Source organism: Puntigrus tetrazona, chromosome 18 (assembly GCF_018831695.1).
Source record: "Puntigrus tetrazona isolate hp1 chromosome 18, ASM1883169v1, whole genome shotgun sequence".
NCBI lineage: Eukaryota > Metazoa > Chordata > Actinopteri > Cypriniformes > Cyprinidae > Puntigrus > Puntigrus tetrazona.
In genome coordinates, this window is record NC_056716.1 from 23,936,564 (window position 1) to 23,958,047 (window position 21,484).

Below are 21,484 nucleotides of genomic sequence, written 5' to 3' on the forward strand. Positions count from 1 at the left end.
AAAAGTACATGGGAAAAAATGCATAAACTAAAATAAAAAAGCAAAATCTATATTATTATTATTATGGCAGAGCTGAATTATTACCCTATAATGTAAAGCATTTAAAGATTCAGCTGCAGGAAAAATAACAAAAATACACATAAACAATATAACTTGTATCTATTTCTGTTGCAGATATTTAATACATATATAGGCACATTTTTGGAAAATTTTAGCTAAGTCTGTTTTCTAAATATTTGCTTTATTGTTATATGTATTATATCTCACAATTAATGTCTGTGATTTTCATTAATTGAAGAAAAATTTTACTGTTCACACAGTCAAGTGTAAGGTTCAGATTGTCTAATTTTCTTTGTTAATTTAAACGCATGCCAGTTAAAAGCTGAGTTAATCTCCTTTTATTTTGAAAGCGCAGTAATTACGTCACTCGCGGGTTGCTGCGGGTCGTCGACGGACTCGCGCGATTGTTTTGGCAGGATGGCCGCTCCTGTCAGTGACGGCAGTCAGAGACCGCTGCAGAATGCCATGAGACTTGTAAAAGTGGCCATTCAGCTGGATACCGGCAACAGACACGAGGTACAGATGTTTAAATCTTTAAACCTGCCCTGTTTAGTCCAGATATGGTCATGTTTAGCCAATGAGTGCGCGCGAGAGTGACGTCATTTATCAGCGTAAACATTGATCGAAGCCGACGATCATGAGAACCCCAATGATTTTCCCCAAAAGATCCAGTCGATTGCGTCCAAAATGTGAACTTTATTCAGTGAAGGTCCTGATAAAATCTTCGGATGAAATCATATTAACTGTCATATGGAGTGTTTAACGTTATCTTTTGATGTCTGCTGAACGTTATTAACGTTACCTGTTTCCTAATCGTCTGGCATTAGAGAGTGTGTTTGAAGATTCATCAGGGTTCATTTGAGTTGTGGACATTTAAAAAATCATGTTGTGCCATATTTTTGTGGATCGTTGTTGTGGCAGTGCTACAAATGTTGCAGAACACATCCAATGCCAGCGTTATAATTATTTGTTTCCTTTTATAGGAGGCATACTGTGAATATTTGAGAAGTATCAACTACATCTCTCATGCTCTGCTTGAAGATGCCACATCTAAACGTAAGTTAGTCGCACATAATCAAGAAACTTCTATTCATATGGGAAGTGTGCTTTCAGGCTTAAATGGTTATTTCACAATGCATTTAATTTCCTCTATCTTAGTCATTGTCATGCGGTGTAAACTGGCTTCCTATTTTGAGAGAGAACTTTTAATACACTGCATGTGCTAATGTGTCATAAATTTGCGTGCTTCATCATGCGATCGAAGTGGATTTAATTGACAAGACGCGCAGGCTGCAAATGTATGAACATCTGTAGATTGCATTAAGTGAGCCCAATTAAGATAAAGCTAGATATCACCTTTGTTCTACTTGAGTTAAGTTTGCCTGCTGGATTAGAAAGTAACCTAACTAGCTTTAAAGTGTTGTTTTTATGGACTGAATGTGACGCATGACTCTCATGCACTTCTTGCAGAGGAGGTAGAGATGGAGTCGGTGGAACTGGAGAAGATGGTGAAACTTGTTGAGCAATGTTTAGAGAGGGTTAAATCATGCATCATAAGAAAGAAAGAATCCTCAACACCTATCTCCTCCACTCCTCTACCCACCTGTCCGGCTATTAATGCGACAAATCATCCCAAAACAACAGGTGAGCCTTTTTGTTTATTTAGTTTTCTCGATCAGGGAGTTTATGAAGCTACTGTTTGAAATATATCAAACATACAGACATTATTTTAACATATATTCATGCACTACCATTCAAATGTTTCCAATAATTAAGATGTTGTAATGGTTTGAATAAAGTCGTTTATTCAATCAAAATTCAGTAAAAAAAAATAGTAATACTGTGAAATTCTATTACAATTTAAAATAGTTTTTAAACTGTAGTTTATTCTTGTAATGACACAGTAGAATTTAAAGTAGTCATTACAGCTTAAATGCCTAAAACCATAGTATTTTTTTTCATGATTCTTTTTATAAACAGCATTTATTTGAAATATACATTTTGTAACATTTAAAATCTCTTACTGTCAATTTTGAACAATGTAAAGCATCCCTACATGACAAAAATGATTGGTTATTAAACGTTTAACGGTATTCCATTTCATTTTACACAACACTCCTTTTTGTGTAGATAAACTTAATGCAGCTGCATTGGTTTCTGAGAGCCAAAGTAAAGAGCAGCCCTCCAGACATCGCAGAGTCCTCTCTGAGGGAGGGGAGACGGACTCCCCCTTCCTGCCACCTGAAGTCTTCCAGAAGCTTCAGTCAATGGAATCACAAGACAACCGAAAGTAAGCCAGTGCAGCCATTGAGAGTTTCATAACTGCTGTATGCAGAACATGGGGGAACCTACATAATGATGAGTACAGAGTCTCGATATGCATTGATCATTCACATCTGGTTTTCAAAGATATAGTATGACGTAGAAGATAACAAACAAAAACAAGTTTAAATAACACTGAAAGCTATACATTACTATTATGTAATTCAAAGGCTAGTTTTTGAAAAAATTACGTCTTACCATCTCGGAGCCCTCCATTAAATAAAAGTGAATTGTGAATTCACTTTAACTTTCTCCATAATGAATGTCCCCGTTTTATTCAGTTACAGTCTCCAAGAACAGTATGTTTTGTTCAACCGGAGACAGAGCAGCTTTGTATATGATGGTATATTTTTAACATTTAATTAAAATTATTAAGAAAGCAAAAAGCAATAATGTTAGCACGTTTGGATGATCTGGGTGATGCCTGCAATCCAAAACAGCCTTTACTTAAAATTATTTCAAATGATGTATTATGTCGTTGCTGCTCTCTGGAATCTTTACTGTTTGGTTTCTCATCACTGTATATATTTTTTTTAAGCGACGGTTCACATGACACCCCACGTTTCACACGATTAGTAGCGTGCACTTGCACTGACCGCTGACCCCGATAATTGATCTTTCAAAGCTATCAGTTTTGTGATAGAGAACAAATCTATTCTGCCTCCATATGAAAGAAGTTAATAAGACATCATGCTATTCTAGTTTAACTGTCCCTAATGCACAGTATGTACACAATAAAAATGATTGTGTGTATGTGTGACAGGGAATTAACGCCTATTGAAGAAGCCTCGCGTCTCAACCAGAAACTTAAGGCTAATTATGAGGCTCGGCTGGCAAGACTTACGCCTGGTCAGGCCACACAAAAAACCTCATTGGTAAGTCTGGGGGGCGGAAAAATCATTCATGGGTTTTTTCTTCTTCTTTTCTTTCATTTGTAAACATTATTTAAAAAATTGTATTTTACAAGAAAAAAGAAAGAAAATTAATAAGAAAGAGAAAAAAATAAAATAGATGTAGAAAGACAATAAAATATTTCCGTTTGTGATTACTTCCAGCTTTATTAATGTGTATAAAATTCTATATGTGTGCGTGGAAAATCCGTGAACAATGAACTTATTCTTTGACCCATATTCAGACGTTCGCGCACATGATGTGGAACCGTGCGTCGCGCATGCGTAGAACACACCTGACGCCACACCTCCTGGTTTTAAATGGCTTTTGCGCGATTCACTAAACTCACATGTCTTGAGTGCCGCGACCGCCGCGACGCTGCTGTGGTTTTGGGAGCCGGTCAGGGTCTCAGAGCGATAGATTGGCTGCGCGCAGACATATTTAAACATTTAAGGTCGCTGTCGCAAAACTGTCGTAGTTTTAACGAGCTATATCGCGTGTACTTGTACGGTAAGTTCTTTCGTGTGCGTTTTGGTGGCGGGTCAAACTTAATGTTGTTCGGCGGGACACAAACAGTGTGTGCTGTACAGTTTTCAAGAATGATCCGAAGACGCAGAGAAACGCCAATGGATATCCGTTTGTACTGGAAAAAAATCAAGACGTTCTGGAAGGTTCGGTTTGATACATTATTTTACGTTTTGTTATGTTATATTTGATTAGATTGCTAATTTAATCTATAGATAACTGGTGATTTTTGAAGGAATGTTTAAATGTACGTGCCGTGCTATGTGTGTGAAAGTGTTTACAGCGAATCTGAAAATCCATTGCATAAAGATATATGAAAATATTCAACATTTGAAAGTGATAATATCATGCTGTGACATTGCCCGTCTATTCTGCTTTATATTAATTGATTCACTGCTTTTTGAATTTTTGTCTTTTAGTTAATTGTTTTTTACTTTTAGCCCAGGCTTTTAGGTTTTACATTGTTTGACTATTTTAAATTCAGGCAAAAGCGTGCTTTACAAATTGTGAACTGTGGCCAGTCAAAGTAATTTACTTTTGTGATTGGAAATGGTAAATTAATTTAAAAAATAAAGTAAAATAAATACAAATATGTGCTGTCAGTAAGTTTAAATGCAGTATGCATTATGTAACGTTCTTTTTTTTTTTTTTTTTTTTCGTCTTCTTCCATTAGGTATATTAAAGTTTGAAGCTGAAATAAAGACTTGTGTAACAGTGGTCTTTTTCTTATTACAGACTCTTTCACTTCAGAGGCAGATGATGGAGAATCTTATAATCGCCAAAGCCAGACAAGATGCAGTATCCTTAACGGTTTCTTGAGCTGTGGCTCGTGATTCAGATTTGAAACCTAAATGCATCGCATTATGATTCCGTTAATAAATAATCGGCCCATAATTTGATGGATGTCAAACGTAGCCATTGAGAAAATTTTAGTTGCCATAATTGGATTGTTCTTGCAATTGTATCTGTTACATCTGTTTTCTTTCCATCAATAATTTCTGTCAATTGCTTATGCTGTTGTAGAGGTTATTACATAAGATTATCAAAGGGTTTTGTTGTCTATTTTAAGTTCATCAATGTTTGACCTTTGATATGCCTGTGTCAAGAGTGTCTGGGAAGAAATGTTTAATGTTGGAAGGTCAGCACGTCTGTGACCCGTTTCCGTGACCTCTTTCTCTGCAAACCAGAGGTTTCTATTGTTCAAACTCTCCATGCTTCTTTTCAAGATTATTTTAAGTTTTATTAAATCGCATTATTTGAATTTGGATTATTTAATGTAGTTTAATTGAAATCTGATAAATGTACTATTTCAAGGACTTCCTAAAAGCTTTAAGTGAAGCTCTTTGTAATGTGGACATGTGAAAAACCAAACGTTAAGCGACCGTTTAATCATTCTGCCGTGTGCAAGGTTTTTTCTTCCGCTGAAAGCTTTTTCTGAGTGTGGTTATTTATCAAACGTTTGGGAGTTTTCCTGAGCTCATGCAGCTTCAAAGAAAAATGGAGGAAAGGAGACTCAGGTTGCAGGAAGAAGCAAACAGGTGAGACCCATGTAAAGTTGTTTCTTTGAAACAGGAAAAACTCATAATACAATGTTGAATGTTATGCATAATATAATACCTTGTAATAGTAAAGGAATTGTGCAAAAACATTGCAAGTTGCATAATGCACAACATTTATTTATTTTAATTTGGGCTCATGTATTTGTTTTTGCAGGAGGTTTGCGACCTGTGGGACCATGACACCTGAGGAACAAGAGCAGCGAGTTCTGTATGCAAGTGTGCTTGAATATGAGCAAGATCATGTAAGCTTATGTATATTGTGGCTTTTTAAACAATATCTTTTGATGTTTTTGCAACTGCAAATTTAACCAGTAAACCTGCAATATTGTTCAAAAGTTTAGGATTGATAAGATTTGTATGCAAGATTTATTTATTTATTTATTTATTTTTTATCCTTAGGAAGAAGTGTCATGCTCAGCAAGGCTGCAATCATTTATACTCCAAAAAATAAATAAAAATAATGCTATACAATATATGTACAATCTTAAGATTACTTCTTGAACTTTTTTTTTTTCTTTTTTTTTCTCGCCATGGCAAAGCTAAAGCTGAATTTCTTCAGTTTCACATGACCCTTTAGGAATATTTTTAACATGCTAATTTGATGCTTAAGAAACACATTTTTTTCCCCTTTTAATCATTTTAAACTTTTTTTTTTTTTTCAAAGATTTTCTGATGAATAGAACAACATTTATTTAAAACGGAAATCATTTGTAACACTAAATATCCTTACTGTCACTTTTAGTGTTTATGCACTAATAAGAAGTTATGCATTTAATTGTAGGAATGGCCAAAAATCTGGAAAGCTAATCTGAAAAAGAATCCAAATGATCCTGTGCTGGTTTCAGGTCTTCTTTCGTGTCTTCTCAGGTAGGTTCATGCTGTCAGATCATCTGTAAGCATGAAGTATTTCTTTTGTATCTCATGTCATTTGGTTCATTTCTTTTCCAATCCCAGCTATCCAGACCATCCGGTCATGAAGTTGCTGAAGAGGCTTCAGTATCGGGTGTATAACAGACTGTATCCTATAGTGAGCCAGTGCATTCCTCTGAGCACAGCGTTCGGTCACTCGCTGCCCTTAAAACCCTCCCGCAGCGCCCAAAGCCTGTTCCTGTCCGACAGTTTTGTGTCTCCGCAGCAGCAGCAGAGCCCGCTCAAATCCGCAATGACACACAGCTTATCTGATGCCTCCATCTCCCTGTCTCCATCCCACGACCTCAACGCCAACGACACAAAGTCTGAGACAGACCCGGATGAGCCCTCAACTCTGGTCTCCACAGATAGGGAGAACTCTTTTGAGGATCTAGAGAAGTTTCTTACTCAGCTGGACTGGGTTCCTTCTCACAGTGGTGATGATACGGACTCTGATGTGACTTTTGACACAACACACATGGACCTAGAGTCTCATATTACTAATCTTGAGGAGCGTGCTTTGAAGGAACATTTGAAGGCCATCGTCAAAGACATCCACAATGCTATCGGTAAGTGAGTGTTTGTTCTTGTTGGACAAATCTAGATTCTCGACTGAGTTCCGCATTTTTAGAAATCCCCTGTAATAGCCAGTGGGATCTGTATGGTTGTATCATGTGCTCACACTAAATCGGGGTGTGACCAATGCTTGAGCATCATAACCCACCCTAAATGTGTTTGTTAAATAGGTTCTTTTGACATGAACTAGCTGGCTGATTGTCTGTGGTAAATGGATTTATCTTTGTGTGAAACAGATCGCCTGCTGTCTCTGTGTCTTCTCTCTTTTGAATGTCTCAACACTGCAAATTCTAAGGACCAATGCGTGGCAAGTATAGAGGAAGTCTTCTTCACCCCTATTTGGCGCCCTCTTTTGGCACTTTTTAGGCAAGTCACCAAATAATTGCTGGATGTTTGATTTAATTTTTTTTGGCTTGTTTTTGAAAAGTCTCACCAAATATGACTGACTTGATTAAATACAGTAATACTGTAAGTTCCTATAACAACTTAAAAATGTTAATAAAAATTTTAATTTCAAACTTACATACTAGTCATTTAAATGAATTAGGTTAATCCCCTGTTGCACAGATTTGGAATTAAATTTAAATCCATCCTTTCTTTAATAAGAATTATTTTCTATCTTATTTAATGACTAGTGTCTGTGTGTGTGTACATATAAACAATTAGGTTAATCCTGTTATGGATTTAAAGGCTTTTTTTTCCCCCTCCAATTTTACTTGCATAAATATAATTTTAAATAAGTAATATGTTCATCTATATATTTTCTCCCCTTATTAAAAATAGAATATTCAAATTACTACTTAGAATGGCAGAGATGGCTGAGTCATGTTGAATTATTATATGGATAGACACTGAGCAGTAGATGGCACTATTAATCTACAATTCAGTAGTCTCAACTTGTCAATTTGTCGTATGCAGTATTTTCTTAGAGCGTGGCTGAAAATAAAATCTTCCCTTACAGCTGCTCACAAAAAAACTTTGACATTGCATTTTCTTACATGCTGTATGATTTAACATATACTTTTTTTTTTTTTGGGAATGCTTTAGGAAGGTGCATCAAGAACGGGAGCTGGCTATTGAGAGCAGCATGCGTCTTCATTGTAATGTTTCACCTGGTGATGTTGGTGTTCCATCTAAATTGTTCCCAAAAGACACCGCTCTGCTGCATGGTTCCTATCCATATGAGTCAGCCGTGCAGGAGCTGAAGCTTCTGTGTAGAGACTATTGTCCTCAGAAGAAATTGGAGTGTATTGGTAAGATCATAAATTTAAACCACAAAGTGTGTGTGTATGCATCTGGTTTTTGAAACCATGTGTACTCAAACTGTTGCAAATGAAACTGCAAGTCAGCACAATTTCCATTGAAATTAGTGAGACTAAATATCTTACCAGTGCTGATGTTGTGCTCTCCCTTACTGTTTTTGATCTAGAAATTAGCTGGTTAATAATAAAATGGAGTGAATATCTGTCTTCATTACAACTTGTCATAATTTAACTATAATTTGAGCAAGCCGAAAATTATAAATGCATGTAACTTCTTCATAAAATATTGCTTTTATAATCTTCATAACACAAATTAAGGTACTTTTGATTAAATCAGAGAGCTTTTTGATTTTTTGGACAGCGATGAGTTGACCGAATTAATGTATTACATGAACTGCCTTTTAAGAATGCTAATCAATTCTAATGTGTACCCTTAGTTTAAACATACACCTCTTTTGTTTTGTTTTTTCCATTGTATTTATTTTTCATTGCAGTGAGAACTCTACGAATCATCTGTGGATGTGCTGAAGAGTACCGCCTCCTGCAAGAAAACGATCCTCCACCCAAATCAGCAGCAATGTGAGTATGCACAAGTGTTATAAAAACGGTTACGATTCTGTGAAACTCCATTATTTTTATTTCTGTTCTTTCAAAAAAAAAGTACAACGAGTCACGAAGGGACTTTTTGTTGGAGTTCAGAGTCCTGAGAGCAATCTCCTGCTTGTCTGCTGGCCTTGTGTCAGACTTCATCAGGCCTCACAGAGGCCAAAGCTCAGCAGGGGTTCTGTCTTGACCCTCTGGCCCCCGCGGGGCACTCAGAGCTGACTTCCTCTCTTAAGTGGGTCGCCCTGTCTGGAGCAGACTTTGGCCTTGATGCACTTTTGAGAGAGGGTCTGAGCGTAGAACTGCTTAGCTCAAGTCAAATTGATCCAGTCGTACTAACCAAAAGTGACCCTTGTCTGTTGCAGATTTGTGGCTCCGCTTATGTTCTGGTTCATGAGATCTTGCACAGCTTTTCGACAGCTCGTAAAACTCCTGAATTCTGGTTTTACAGCATGAATAGGTGTGTTTCACCAGAGTAGAATCCCGATGACACACATTTTCTTAAATACGTGGGTTTATTCAGGTTTATCAGAGTGAATGTTCTTGGCTCAGATTGCTTGTGGTAATTCTCCCACAGACCTCAGCGTGTGCTGCGCTCTTTTGAGAAAACATCTTAAATATCCTCCCGTCTCGGCTGCGATCTTGACGGTTAAAGTGTGAGCTCACGCTAGTATCTGCGCTGGGCCGTTCGGATGTCCGTAACCCTTTGGCCCTGCCACACCCATCAAAACAAGCTGCCTGTTCATCTTTTCTGTCTTGATTTCGTGCTTCATTCTAGGAAGGGTAGGTAGAAGGGTAGAATGAACACTTGCGTCATATCTACATGTCTCTTTGCATCACGGTTTGCAGAGCGGTGGCTCGCTGGTGACGCACATGCTCGGCGGTTTGGTGCCCCATGACTGATGTAGATGCTTGTTGTTACAGCGCTGTCTTGCAACACTTGTACAATGACTCGCAAAATAGTTTTTCTCCTTCAGAAAAAAGCCAATGTGAAATGTGTAGAAATCTATCAGCTGGTGCAGATTGTTATACCATTTAAATTATTCATTTAATAATATATCCGCGGTGACGTAATTTTAAAAATCATGGGCAAAGTAGGCTGCGTTGGAAGCAGAAGCTTCCAGTGCAGACAGTATTGTCACTGATTTTGCCTTTTTTGAACCAATAATAGACAAACGTAGGTCTGTTCAGTTATAGCAAAAATCACATTTACATATCTTTTATCCGAAGCAGCTTACAAATGAGGACGACAAAAGAAGTCAAAACCAACAAAAGAGCAATAAAATCTAAATACAGGTTTCAGTTAGTCTTAGTAAAATAACAATAGAATGGTTCACGTTTTCTTTAAAATTACTTTTTTTACGTTTAAATTTAATTTGCGTTTTAATATTTTACATTTTGTTAATAATTGAATTTATTGACCTATAAGTATAATCTAAAATCTTGCACTTTTTATTTATTTTTTTATTTTTTGGAACACTGTATTATATAATTATGATTTTGCAATTAGATGATTTGGTCATGCTGCCCATCCCTAATTTCCGTATGTTTGTTTATTCTTACCAGAACAATGTACTGCTGCTTTCCAAATCCAACGGTTTTGGTTCGTTAGCATTATTTGGGTGTTTTCAATCCCGCGCTTGAACTTTGGTTTAAAAATGATTATGCCATAAAGGCATCAGCGATCCGAAAGGAAATGTGTCACTGTGAGACTTGTCCCGATTTTGCCCTGGTAGCACAGCCAAGGCGCATTCTGCCTTTGTTTTGCTTTTAAGTTTGTGTTTGGTTGTGAGGGAGAATGAATGTCCTCATGCATGCATGAACATGAACAATTTAGCCATTCTCACCCTTTTTTTTCTTTTTTTTTTTTTTTTTTTCTTTCTTTCGGTTGTTCTGTTCCATTGTCTCTCCTCTTTCTCACTCGCTCACTTTCTTCTCCTCCTTTCTGGAGTACGTTCACTCGTACTTTATATTGCTGTTTCCTTCTGCACAGCAGTCATTTCCTCTGTCCATCTTTGTATTATTCTTTTGTCTTTTCTCTAGAGGGGGCATATTGGTCCATAATAAATTTTTTTTGTTTTGTTTTTTACAATGCTTATGCATTTGCTCATTTTATTCCTGCAATAGATTTCATTACTCTAATCATTGTTCAAGTTCACATTGTTAAAGTCTGTCAATTTTGTCCTCGGTTTAAAAAAAAAAAAAAAAACAAAAAAACTCTTCAACATATGCTCAGATTTGGCCATAATTTGACAAACAGGCTTGAACAAGCTAACTGACACGTCATCCCAGCATGCCTTGTATGAGCGTTATTTTGATAGCAGCAGAAACGGTGTTGGAACAGAGATGATGAAGGTATGCACCACTATTCTCAACTGTATGAAACATATCAGGTGTCCTGCAGTCCGGCAGGAAAGGGGATACCCAGCTATTTTCTCACGCAAACATCCCTCTAACTCCCGAATCATGGGGTATCTGTTCTTCATGAGATTATCTTATCTTGACAATGAATTTTAAATATCTTTGTTTGTTTGCATTCCGTTTTTTGTTTTTACAATATTGTTTCTTTTTTTTTTTTTCCTCAGAGGTGCCGATGACCTGTTGCCCATCCTGGCGTTTGTGGCTTTACGCAGTGAAACGCCTCAGCTGGTGTCTGAATGTGCCGCATTGGAAGAGTTCATTCACGAGGGGTGCGTCTTTAATATGAAGAGCTGTGTAATATTTCTGTTCTCTGCAAATATGAACTGATAATGAGTCATGGGAAGTTGTGTAGAATAATTGGAGGAGGCCCACACTTTTCTGTGCTTTATAGTGCATGTGTCTCCATCAGGTAATGTCTTGTGACGTTCTTTTGTAAAGTCAGTCAATCTCTTTACATTTAGACGTTGGAGAGACTTTTAAAAGAAATCACTTTATGCTCATAAAGATTAATTATTTGATATATTGCTATTTAAAAGTGCCTTTTGTACTATATAATTAATAGGTTATTTAATCCTGAGATGGCAAATCTAAATTTTCAGCATGCTGACTTGAAATTCAAGAAACATTACTTATAAATGTTGTGCTGCTTATGATATTTTTCAGTGGTAGTATATCCAGTTCTTAGCTTTAGACTTGATAAATAAGTCAGATAAATAAGCAAACACAAAAATTGTAAATGATAGTCCAGTTGTTATCTATATGGCTGTGAGTTAAATGTTATTGTTATAATCTACATTTTCAGCCTTGCTAAATATTATGCAATAGAAAATGTCACGTTTTAGACAGCCCGTAAAACCAATTGACAGTCTGTCAAATTTTTGGCATCAGTCATTGAAAATGTTGGGGTAGATGATGCTGTTTGGAAATTTGGTCATGTATCAAGTATCGACAGAACACGACCTCACTTGTTTCCAATAATCGAAATGTCATCTATTTCACTGTCAGATTCTGCACATAAATATGTCAGCTAGAAAAATACCCTCCAGTCTATTCATGTTGGAATAAACCCATAAGCAAGTATTACAGTTCTTATTAGGGAGTTCAACCTTGATGCCATCATTCGTGTTTGTTTATTTGTTTTCGAGCAGAGGATATCACAACAGCGAGATCTCTGTTCGTTTAGGTGACCGCTTGACCTGTTTCCTGAGCAGCGTTATGGGTATTCATGTCACCCCTCCTGCGCCGTACTCTTGCGTGTCTACTCAGACCACAGCCCTGAGCTCTGTTTATCAGTATAAAACTGGACATTTTTACAGGCTGGTTAGATTGGCTCTTAAAAAGGAATGTTGGGGATATTCTGGTTTGGGTTTTTCTCTCCCTATAAAAATACAAATAAAATCTCTTTAGATGTTTGTTCTGCTCGGTGGCTTGGAACTGAGGGTGGAACTCTGCAGCGTGTGAGGAAAGTTGTGATAGGAAGTGTGCTGATTCTCAGGCACCGTTAACAGGTTTCCTTTTCATTTGAACTATATGCATGTCTTGGACTGATTTAAAGGGATTTTTGATTATTCGACTCATTCTAATTTAACTTATGTTTGCCACTGAACACAGAGGTGTCAAACCTCTCGGTGGCAGTGTTCAAAAAAAGAATCTGAGATTTAGAAGTTCTTCAACAGAAAGTTAGCGTTTCATCACTTGCTCACCAATGGATCCTCTGCAGTGAATTGGTGCCATCAGAATGAGTTTCAAAACACAATCCAGAGGTGAAACTCATGTCTCCAGTCAATTAATCAATGTCTTGTGAAGTGAAAAGCTGCGTATTCAAGACATTTTCCACTTCAAACCATTGCTGCTGGCTGTAATATGACTCCTTTATCTATGATGCTGCTTTTTCCAGTGAAAAAGTTCTCATCCGAAGAAGGAGAGAAATATCACATTGAGCGTGCAGCAGAAACAACGGTTTTAAAGTGTACGATTCTTTAATAAATCATGCTTTTTCCATCACTGCACTGGGGAGCAGGTTATGTAATTAATTTCTCCAAATCTGTTCTGAAAAGGAAACAAACAAAATCCATGTCTTAGATTTGCTTGAGCGTGAGTACATTTTAGGTAATCTATTGAAATAATTTGTTCAAAATTGAGCATTTTACTGATGATCTGTACTTCAAGCAGATCTCAAAGTCAAATATGGCTTTATGGCACGGGTTTAAAATGACTTGAGGGTGCAAAATGATGATTTTTATATTTGAGTGAACTTTAAATGAACTGAAAGACCTGTCTCATACCGTCTTTTGGTTTCTCTCTTACTTTTTCTTCTCTCATCACATTCCCTAACATGTTAGACACTGGCTCTTGGCTTCAGCTTGATCTCGTGTCTTAGTCTCATTAGCAGATGGGTTCACTTGAAGTTGACCCTCAGTGGAAGAGATCTTGTTTTCCCTTGTGAGCAGAAGCGCTAATGAAGTGTTTATGTCTACAGGTATCTGATCGGAGAGGAAGGGTACTGCCTGACGTCAATGCAGAGTGCGCTGACCTACGTTGAGTCATTGCTCTTGGGTGGGGCTCCACCCCCCGCTGCCAAACCCACCTGACGTAGGTAAAGCCTATCATATCATTTCAAGTTTATCCTCTGCTACACACCGATGCAGGTCAGCTACCTACATGCACGCATTGATTACCATCCTGATTCATAATTAGTTTGAAAACATGCTTTCTATCTATTTCAACGACTGTTCTTTTGAACTGTAACTATCACTTTTTAATTATAAATATTTTATCAAAGCACTGAACAGTATCAAATAGGAGAATAGTGAAAACGACAAAATTATTCACTGTTTTTTTACAAAGATATTTAGGAGTTGTTTTTTTGTTAGTTTGTTGGATTAATTTCTGATTTAGTATTAATGTAAATTTAATTTCTAAGGTGATGTGACACAGAATAAAAATCATACAATATTTTAAAAACAATTGAATATCCAATTTTAATTACTAGGCAACTTTTTTTTTTTTTTTTTTTTTTTTTTTTCCAGAAACTATTTTAATGGGCATTTTCAAAAATAATTCTGAGACTATTTTAAAATTGATGTCATGCACTAATCTGAAAGAATCTATATAATTGTTTTTATTTTTTGTTCTTGTTAATTTTATTACATGTATGTTTTTGTATAGTTGTAGTCATGTCATTTAAAACGACTATATAACAGTTTGGTTTGAAAATTATATATGACTGAATTGTAAAATTGAAATGTCTCCTCTTGCCATGAATATAGTCACTGTTGCAGGCGTTCAATCCGTAAATCATGTGACACTGAAGTGCAGTAAAGGCTGCTAAAAATAATTCCGGATTAATTGGAATTTAAAAATGTAGTGTGAAAAAGCTATTTTTAATAATAACAATATATACATTTTATAAAAACACTTTATAATATTGTATTTGCTCATGCAGACTTAGTGAGCATAAAAATGTTTCAAAAAAACATACAAATCTTACTGACCCCATTTTTTTTATTATTATTTCTGAAAAGGTTAAACTAACTCTCAGGCAATGTTATTCTGTCTCATCAGAACACCGTGTGACACAGTTCTCCCATTTTATCCAAACGTTTAACTTTGCAGAGCGAAGTGTAAAGCTGTCACTAACACTACGGCGTCCCATGTTGAAATGCGTTCCTCTTTCGTCATCCATCACTGAACAGCTTAACTGAAACAAATAGAATGGGAGGGGCTGGGCAGAACCCCTGGACCAGAGCCAGACGTGTTGCTCTTACCTTGATGGATAAATTACACTGACCTTGCCGAACTTTGAACTTCTCTTCTTAAAGTGAAATGTTGCTGTTTGTTTTTGCCCACCGGGTGAAGTTTCTATTTAAGGCTGCATTACTGAAATAATAATAATAGTCTACGGTGGCTCAAGTTCTAATTAGATTACCCAATGGAGACTGTTAAACATGCCAAAATGTCAAACAAACTTCTAGCCTCTGCCAGAGTGATGCAGAACACTTTCGTTCGCTTCGGCTTCTCTAGCAGTCTCTTCTCTTAAAGTAGCTGGCTGGCTTGCATGGTTCTTGTTCATCCAGTTTAATTGGAGCCGTTTGTGTTTTGGTTCTAGGTGCCTCAGCCGACGGAAAGATCTCATCGTGTTTGACAGTCCTCAGGAGTTGGTGAATCTCCTCTGCTCAGACTGTTCAAGTCCCAAATCAGGCCAGACTTCAGTTCTGTTCAAATCTTCTTCACCTACTGCTTTTGAAGGGACTGGAGAAGGTTATTCAGTGTTTTTGGGAGCTACAGGACGGGTTCTGAATATGGGATCTGAATGTGGTTAGAAGACCAGTATTGTAGCCAAAGCAAAAAAAATGTTGAGACTGAATGGGATGAGCCAGATGTTAGGAAAGGGTTTGTGGAAAGGTTAGTTAAAATGTAATTTTATATATATATATGCGCAAATGTGATTGCGCCTATTCTAATCCCATTGATATATTTTTTTTTTTTTTTTTTTTTTTTTTTTTGGTCAAAATATATTTCTCAGAGTTTTATCAATGGAGATGAAAGACTAAAGCACTACTAGCATTTGACCTCATGTAACACCCTATTTATTAAACAATATAAAAAGAGACACTAATGGAGTTTTGTGTTATTTTAGCGTTTTAGCCATTTTGAGCTTGTTGTACTGGTTCGGACATAATGGAGAAAAATTGTCAAAACAAGTTATACATTTATATGCCGAGCTGTGCATTTCTTATAAAAGTAAATATACCACTTGGCAAACAGGCATCGTTGTTAAGCAGTATAGGTTTTATCTACTTCGTTTTAAATATCTTAATTACTTAATTGCTTTTCACTCTAATAGTCAAAGTGTAAAAATCAATGTGAGGGGGGGGAAAAAAGTGAGAAGCATTAATGCTGCTAAACCATTTGTCTTCAGTTACTGGGATTTGAGGAGACTGAATAGAAAATAGGCATAATAAAATAATTTGTATGAGCAAATGCATTTAAAATAAATATATAATATTTATGTTTTGTCTGAGCAGAATGTGTGTTTGTTGCTCAATCTGTAATGTGAATGTAGCCTAAATCTCTTTGAGAGACAGTGGTCGTGTGTGTGTCTCTTGTTTTTTTTTTTTTTTTTTTTCAATTCCTTCCCAAGTTCTTCATACCCAGTCATTAGGATTGTATAATGCACACGGGCATGGTTTGAACTGCATGAGATGTGAATTTTCTAACAATAAAGACATATTGTAACCCTTTTGGGGTGTTTTTTTTTTTTTTTTATTCTTCCATGCTTTTCAGGACCTTTTTAATCGATTAGTTAAAATTCGCAGGCCAAGGAAATTGCTGGGAGAAGCGATTGCTCAGCGGGAGGCTGTGTTTCCTGATGGGCAGATGGCTGGATTGTTCCGAAAGTTTCCGGGCCGAAGGAGAAAACATGCCACTCTGAATCAGGAGGCTTAACCTCTGTCCTAGAATACCCTCTGTGTGGATGACGATTACTCTAATGGCTTCACTGTGTGACTTTGTCTATGGGCGGCCTTTTAAATCTCTTCCAGTCCACTTGTCTTGTCCCTCTACATAAATGCCCCAATTCCTGTCTGGGTTTTGGAGCTGGCACCCAAAATAACCTGTGACAAGCCTTGGGGTTAAACACCAAAACACAGCAAGAGTGGTTAGGGAAAGTTTGCAAACCCTGATTTTATTTGATCTATAGAAAGGGTTGCTGATTAAATTGTGCATCGTAACTCCCCTGATAGTTTCTCTTTAAATGTTTGCAAAATACAAATGAAAATAAAAGTTGTCATTAACTCAACCTCATGTCTTTCAAAATACCATTTTTTTTTTTGTTGCACGCAAGAAAAACAAATGCTGTTTGGAATTACATGAGAGTGAATAAATAATGACAGTTTTCATTTTGCGGTAACCTATCCCTTCAACTATGAGTTCTGAGTTTGAAAATATTGATGAGAAACCATGTCTTTTTGGCACTCAGACTGCACCGTCTCACGAAAAGGGACATCGTTGGTTGCCAAAGTGGATACTTTGTTTTCCCTTGTTTTTGATTTTTCAATTCCCAAACTATTTTTGAAATAAGGACTCCGAGCCAGATTTTAATGAAATCCAGGCGACTGAAGTCCTATCACACCCTCGGCTTTGTGGCTCAGGTCACGTTGGTTACTACTTCAAAGAAACTAGGAGTCTGGGAGATTTTCTCTTTTTTTATTATTTTAATTTCCTCAGACACACGATATAAATGCGCCCATGAATTGTTTTTACTCAGACAAGTGCTAAACCAAATAACAGAGACTACGTTTTGGTGATGTGTACAGTATTTTTTGGTCTGTATTTCAGATTTAAAGGCATAGTTTACCCACCATCACGTCACTCCCAACCTATAAGGTTGTCCTCCGACGAGAACGATTTTCCTTTTTTGTTCCACAGAAGATTGCGAGTCATGCGTGTTTGGAATGACACCAAGGTGAAACGAAAATGTTACGTTTTAAGCGAACTATCTCTTTAATAAGCTGATGCAAAATAAAACCTCACCTTGGCTTTCTTCGCTGATCCAGATTCATTTAATAGCAAATGTACATTCATAGCGCTAAATCGTTTATGCAAATATGATAACGGCAAACAAAGGTTTGAAGGCCAGCCATTTCTAAACCCCTTGCCCCCTTCACACGCTTATTATGGGCCACACGGCTGGAAATAATTGGAGCCGTAGAAGCAACAGCCAGATACGTTTTGAGTGAACGAGGGCAGGGAGTCACGCTACGGGGATGCAAGTGTGCCAACAACCTGCCATGTTTTTTCACTCTCTCTAACCGCGGAAAAGACCAAGTTTGTTTTTACATCCGTTCTCACACGTGTCTCTCGTCTTCGATGTCGAGCGCACATATCTGGGGCTGCGTTTACGCTCAGCTGCACTCCAAAGCATCTGTGCCATTCCACTGCTTATTATATTGATTTGTTTTGAGCACGATGGGTATTTCAAGGCTATGACTGTACTATGACAAAGCTGGGGGTTTTCAATGCAGAGATGTTTCGCTGACATGCAATAAAACAATACACACACATACTAACTGGATAAACTGAATACAGAAGGAAAGATCCAACGGGCCTTGCTTACAGGTTGCCCTCCAAGATAACCGTTTTTAGATCGGCGGGACAGCTCACGGGGAAGACGGTGTGGGACGTGTTGCGGCGCTCTATCAGCGTAGCCACGGCTTCCCCTAAATCCAGGTGATTCAGGTACCCGGGGGCCATTCGGTCTGGGGCCGCCACACCCGTATTGATTTTCACCTGATGGAAGGTGTATAAAAGACAGGCATCACAAAGGAACAAATATGAGGAAATACCCTCCCTGACGTTTAATTAAGCACATCTACATCGAGCGTGCGTGTCATGGCCGGAACATAACCCCATGAGCTCGTCGTTGAGGAGATAAGACACACCTGGTTGAGTTTGCACGGCACCTCTGGGTACTCCTCACGCAGAACCTGACAGAACGCCAGAGCGCTGGCTGCACCGATGGTCAGGAACCCTGTGCCCGGCATGAGCAACTTCTCTCCAGCTCCTCCTGGAGAAAACAGGGAGAATTGTTTACTTTTTGTTGCCATTTGTTTCTGCTAGCTAGTAAGTGGATTGAGAAAATTCTTTAAACTCTCCGACATTAATCGCGATTTTTGAATGTTTTTGCCATCTAGATCTGGTTCTTATAGCAATCTCTCTCTGAAAACATGTATATGCATATGTATACGTGACCCTGGATCGTAAGACGCACTGGTATATTTGTAGCAATTTCTAACAATACAATGTATAGGTCAAAATAATTACATTTTCTTTTATGCAAAAAGCCATTAGGATATTAAATAAAGACCATGTTCCATTAAGATAAAAATTTTAAATTTCTTACCATGAATATATTAAAACACAATTCTGGATTAGTAATATGCATTTGCTAAGGACTTTATTTGGACAACTTTAAAGGTAATTTTTTGGTTTTTATGCACCCGCAGATTTCAGATTTTTTTAAATGGTTGTATCTGAGCCAAGTATTCTTCCTAACAAACCATGCATGAATGTAAAGCTTATTTATCATAATTTTTTATGTCATTTATGATGCATCTCAGACAAAACATCTCAAAATAATTTACCCTTGTGACTGATTTTGTGGTCCAAGGTCACATATGTTACATTTCCTTACATTTATTTCCACAGGGCTTAACCAGACATTCCAAAAAGTTTTTAAACCATGTTCATTTGAAAAATTACATTATTGAGGATGAATGTTCTGTCTTTCTTTATTTTATTTCATTTTTGCAGTTATGGCAAAAAGCTGTCAAAAGAGCCTTAGCGTAAAGATAACTTCAATAACCTAACTTTTTCCACTCCAACAATCCTCTAAAATAGAAGGGTAAATGTTCTTCCCTGGGCCAAAAAAAACTTTATTTTTGACAGAATATGCATTGTTGCCATTCCTAAAAATTCGAACACCTAACTGTATATTGATTTTGTTTTATTTGTGTTTTGAATTTGCTGAATGCAGAAAATGCACTCACAATTATTTTTCCACGTACAGCTACATAAATTCAACTATCTGTTTTGGTAGGCAAATAGTGACGTACCTGTGATGAAGGTGTAGGTGCAGTTAGGATCATCTCTCACCAGAGGAAAGAAAGCTTTCCAAGACACAAAGGTGCTGAAAAGCAGAGTCTCTGTAACCTGTTGATTAGAGACAAAGGGTTTTAAGCAATCAAATGATGATGGATCTTTTGCAGAAGCAGGGTTGAATGTTATAGTTAAATGGGGATAACGAAATGGTGTGTGTCATATAAGCAAGTATAAATAATCAGTGAAAGGGGTGAACACTGGGATTAATATTGCAGAGGGGTCTCCGGAGTCGAAGCTGCTCTCTCACCCAGTGGAGTTCTTTCAGGGGTTGGGTGTGAGGTGGACCTCCCTGCCACCAGCTGAAGCCCAGAGAGGACACCACATCTGTGATCTTACCCACGGACTTGAGCAAGGCCTGTTTCACCTCCTCTACTGCCTCTTCTGAGCCTGACAGATCAGCAGAAAATTGCATCATCCCAATCCATCCGAAATCAATGAGACCTCAAAATGTCTAGGGTTGCAAAAAGATACTTACCAACATTTCCCACTAAAGTAGTCAGGTTACTTTTTGTGCTAGGTGAAACAAACCCCTTGAGTTTCTCCAACTTGCTGCTGTCTCTGGAGATCACAGCGACCGTGAAACCTAAAAATCGTGTTGGAACACATGGTGTGCAGAACTTTCAAAAAAATACATTTATGCAAATATACATTTATTTTTATTGAAAAGAAAGACAAATTACAGAATCAAAATTGAGAACTAAATTAAACCTAGAAACCTAGTAGTGAATATATAATTGTTTTCCTAATCATTGATTCACTGAATCTAATTTTAGACAAAGCAATGTGTTTAGAAAAATCAGAGCTGGGCAGTGTGGGCATTGGAGGGCTATTCTCATTTGCTTAATAATAATAATAATAATAATAAAATAATAATAATAATAATAATAATAATAATAATAATAATAATAATAATAATATTATTATTATTATAAATAGTTACTGTTGCTATAAATAATTCTAAATAATATTTCAGATTTTAATATGTAAAAAATAAAGCTTACTATTGTATTAAGTACTTAATTAAATACTTAAATGGCTCTTACCTCTGTCCAGGAGAGCTTTCACTATCCCGGAGCCGACAGTTCCTGCTCCACCGAGCGCTAAAACCACTCTGTCCCCGTTTGACATCGCGTACACAACCGCTGCAGCAGCGCAGACGTCTGAGATTGATTATGCTTTATGGGCTTCATGTCTCCTGCTGCTCAAGATCTTTAAATCGAACCGCAGCAAGAATACCACGCCCCCTCCCAAATAACACGCCCACCTAATTATGCGCTCTTAACCTTTATCACAGTTTTAAAGAAACCATTTTTCATTAAAAAAAATAATGTTGCGAATGAAAAAAAAGTGTAATGTAGTGAATAACAGTAATATCGACTTGTCAGTAGGAATGGTTCTAATAATAAAGTTTGATACCAGGGTCAGAATTGATATTACCAACAGTTTCTATCATAATTATAGCGCCCTCTTGTGAACTATCACTGATATATACACTACATTAAACAACCATTGCAAGTAGTATAAGCTTCTAAATACGTATGTGTAAATTATTTTCGGTATTTTATTCACATAATGGGAAATGCTTCTGTTGTTTTAGACTTGGAATATGGATTTCAGGACTGATATGAAATATGAAGCGAAAAAAAAACTTTTACTTTTTATGAAAAAATGCAAATTTAGGCCGTTTTTATTTTA

General features: G+C 37.0%; 2 protein-coding genes across 3 annotated transcripts; one reads left to right on the forward strand and one right to left on the reverse strand.

Moving 5' to 3' along the window:
• Positions 1-436: 436 nt before the first annotated feature.
• vps9d1 (VPS9 domain containing 1) lies at positions 437-15,648 on the forward strand. 2 transcript variants are annotated; one of them, XM_043265074.1, is made up of 16 exons: positions 437-576; positions 1,044-1,116; positions 1,531-1,704; positions 2,191-2,350; positions 3,146-3,257; positions 4,534-4,596; positions 5,284-5,336; positions 5,512-5,599; positions 6,139-6,224; positions 6,312-6,835; positions 7,079-7,208; positions 7,890-8,095; positions 8,599-8,683; positions 11,293-11,397; positions 13,608-13,724; positions 15,237-15,648. In XM_043265074.1, the coding sequence occupies exons 1-15, from the start codon at positions 478-480 to the stop codon at positions 13,717-13,719; spliced, it is 2,070 nt and encodes a 689-aa protein (XP_043121009.1). In that variant the 5' UTR covers positions 437-477; the 3' UTR covers positions 13,720-13,724; positions 15,237-15,648. The 2 variants fall into 2 exon arrangements, with proteins under 2 accessions (XP_043121009.1, XP_043121010.1); XM_043265075.1 differs by having other exon boundaries at positions 13,608-13,720.
• A 1,673-nt stretch (positions 15,649-17,321) lies between these two features.
• On the reverse strand, positions 17,322-20,959 carry si:dkey-238o13.4 (uncharacterized protein LOC560780 homolog). The gene is made up of 6 exons (XM_043265077.1): positions 20,833-20,959; positions 20,265-20,372; positions 20,037-20,176; positions 19,744-19,840; positions 18,571-18,695; positions 17,322-18,418 (listed from the first exon to the last, which is right to left on the reverse strand). The coding sequence occupies exons 1-6, from the start codon at positions 20,915-20,917 to the stop codon at positions 18,242-18,244; spliced, it is 732 nt and encodes a 243-aa protein (XP_043121012.1). The 5' UTR covers positions 20,918-20,959; the 3' UTR covers positions 17,322-18,241.
• Between the last annotated feature and the right edge of the window lie 525 nt (positions 20,960-21,484).

Coding starts and splice junctions, on each gene's coding strand:
- vps9d1 (XM_043265074.1), top strand. CDS start 478: ATGGCCGCTCCTGTCAGTGACGGCAGTCAGAGACCGCTGCAGAATGCC. Junction 5,337..5,511: donor TTGCAGGAAGAAGCAAACAG/GTGAGACCCATG, acceptor TTGTTTTTGCAG/GAGGTTTGCGACCTGTGGGA. Junction 8,096..8,598: donor GAAGAAATTGGAGTGTATTG/GTAAGATCATAA, acceptor TTTTCATTGCAG/TGAGAACTCTACGAATCATC.
- si:dkey-238o13.4 (XM_043265077.1), bottom strand. CDS start 20,917: ATGTCAAACGGGGACAGAGTGGTTTTAGCGCTCGGTGGAGCAGGAACT. Junction 20,177..20,264: donor TACTTTAGTGGGAAATGTTG/GTAAGTATCTTT, acceptor CTGATCTGTCAG/GCTCAGAAGAGGCAGTAGAG. Junction 18,419..18,570: donor TGCCGTGCAAACTCAACCAG/GTGTGTCTTATC, acceptor ACCTTCCATCAG/GTGAAAATCAATACGGGTGT.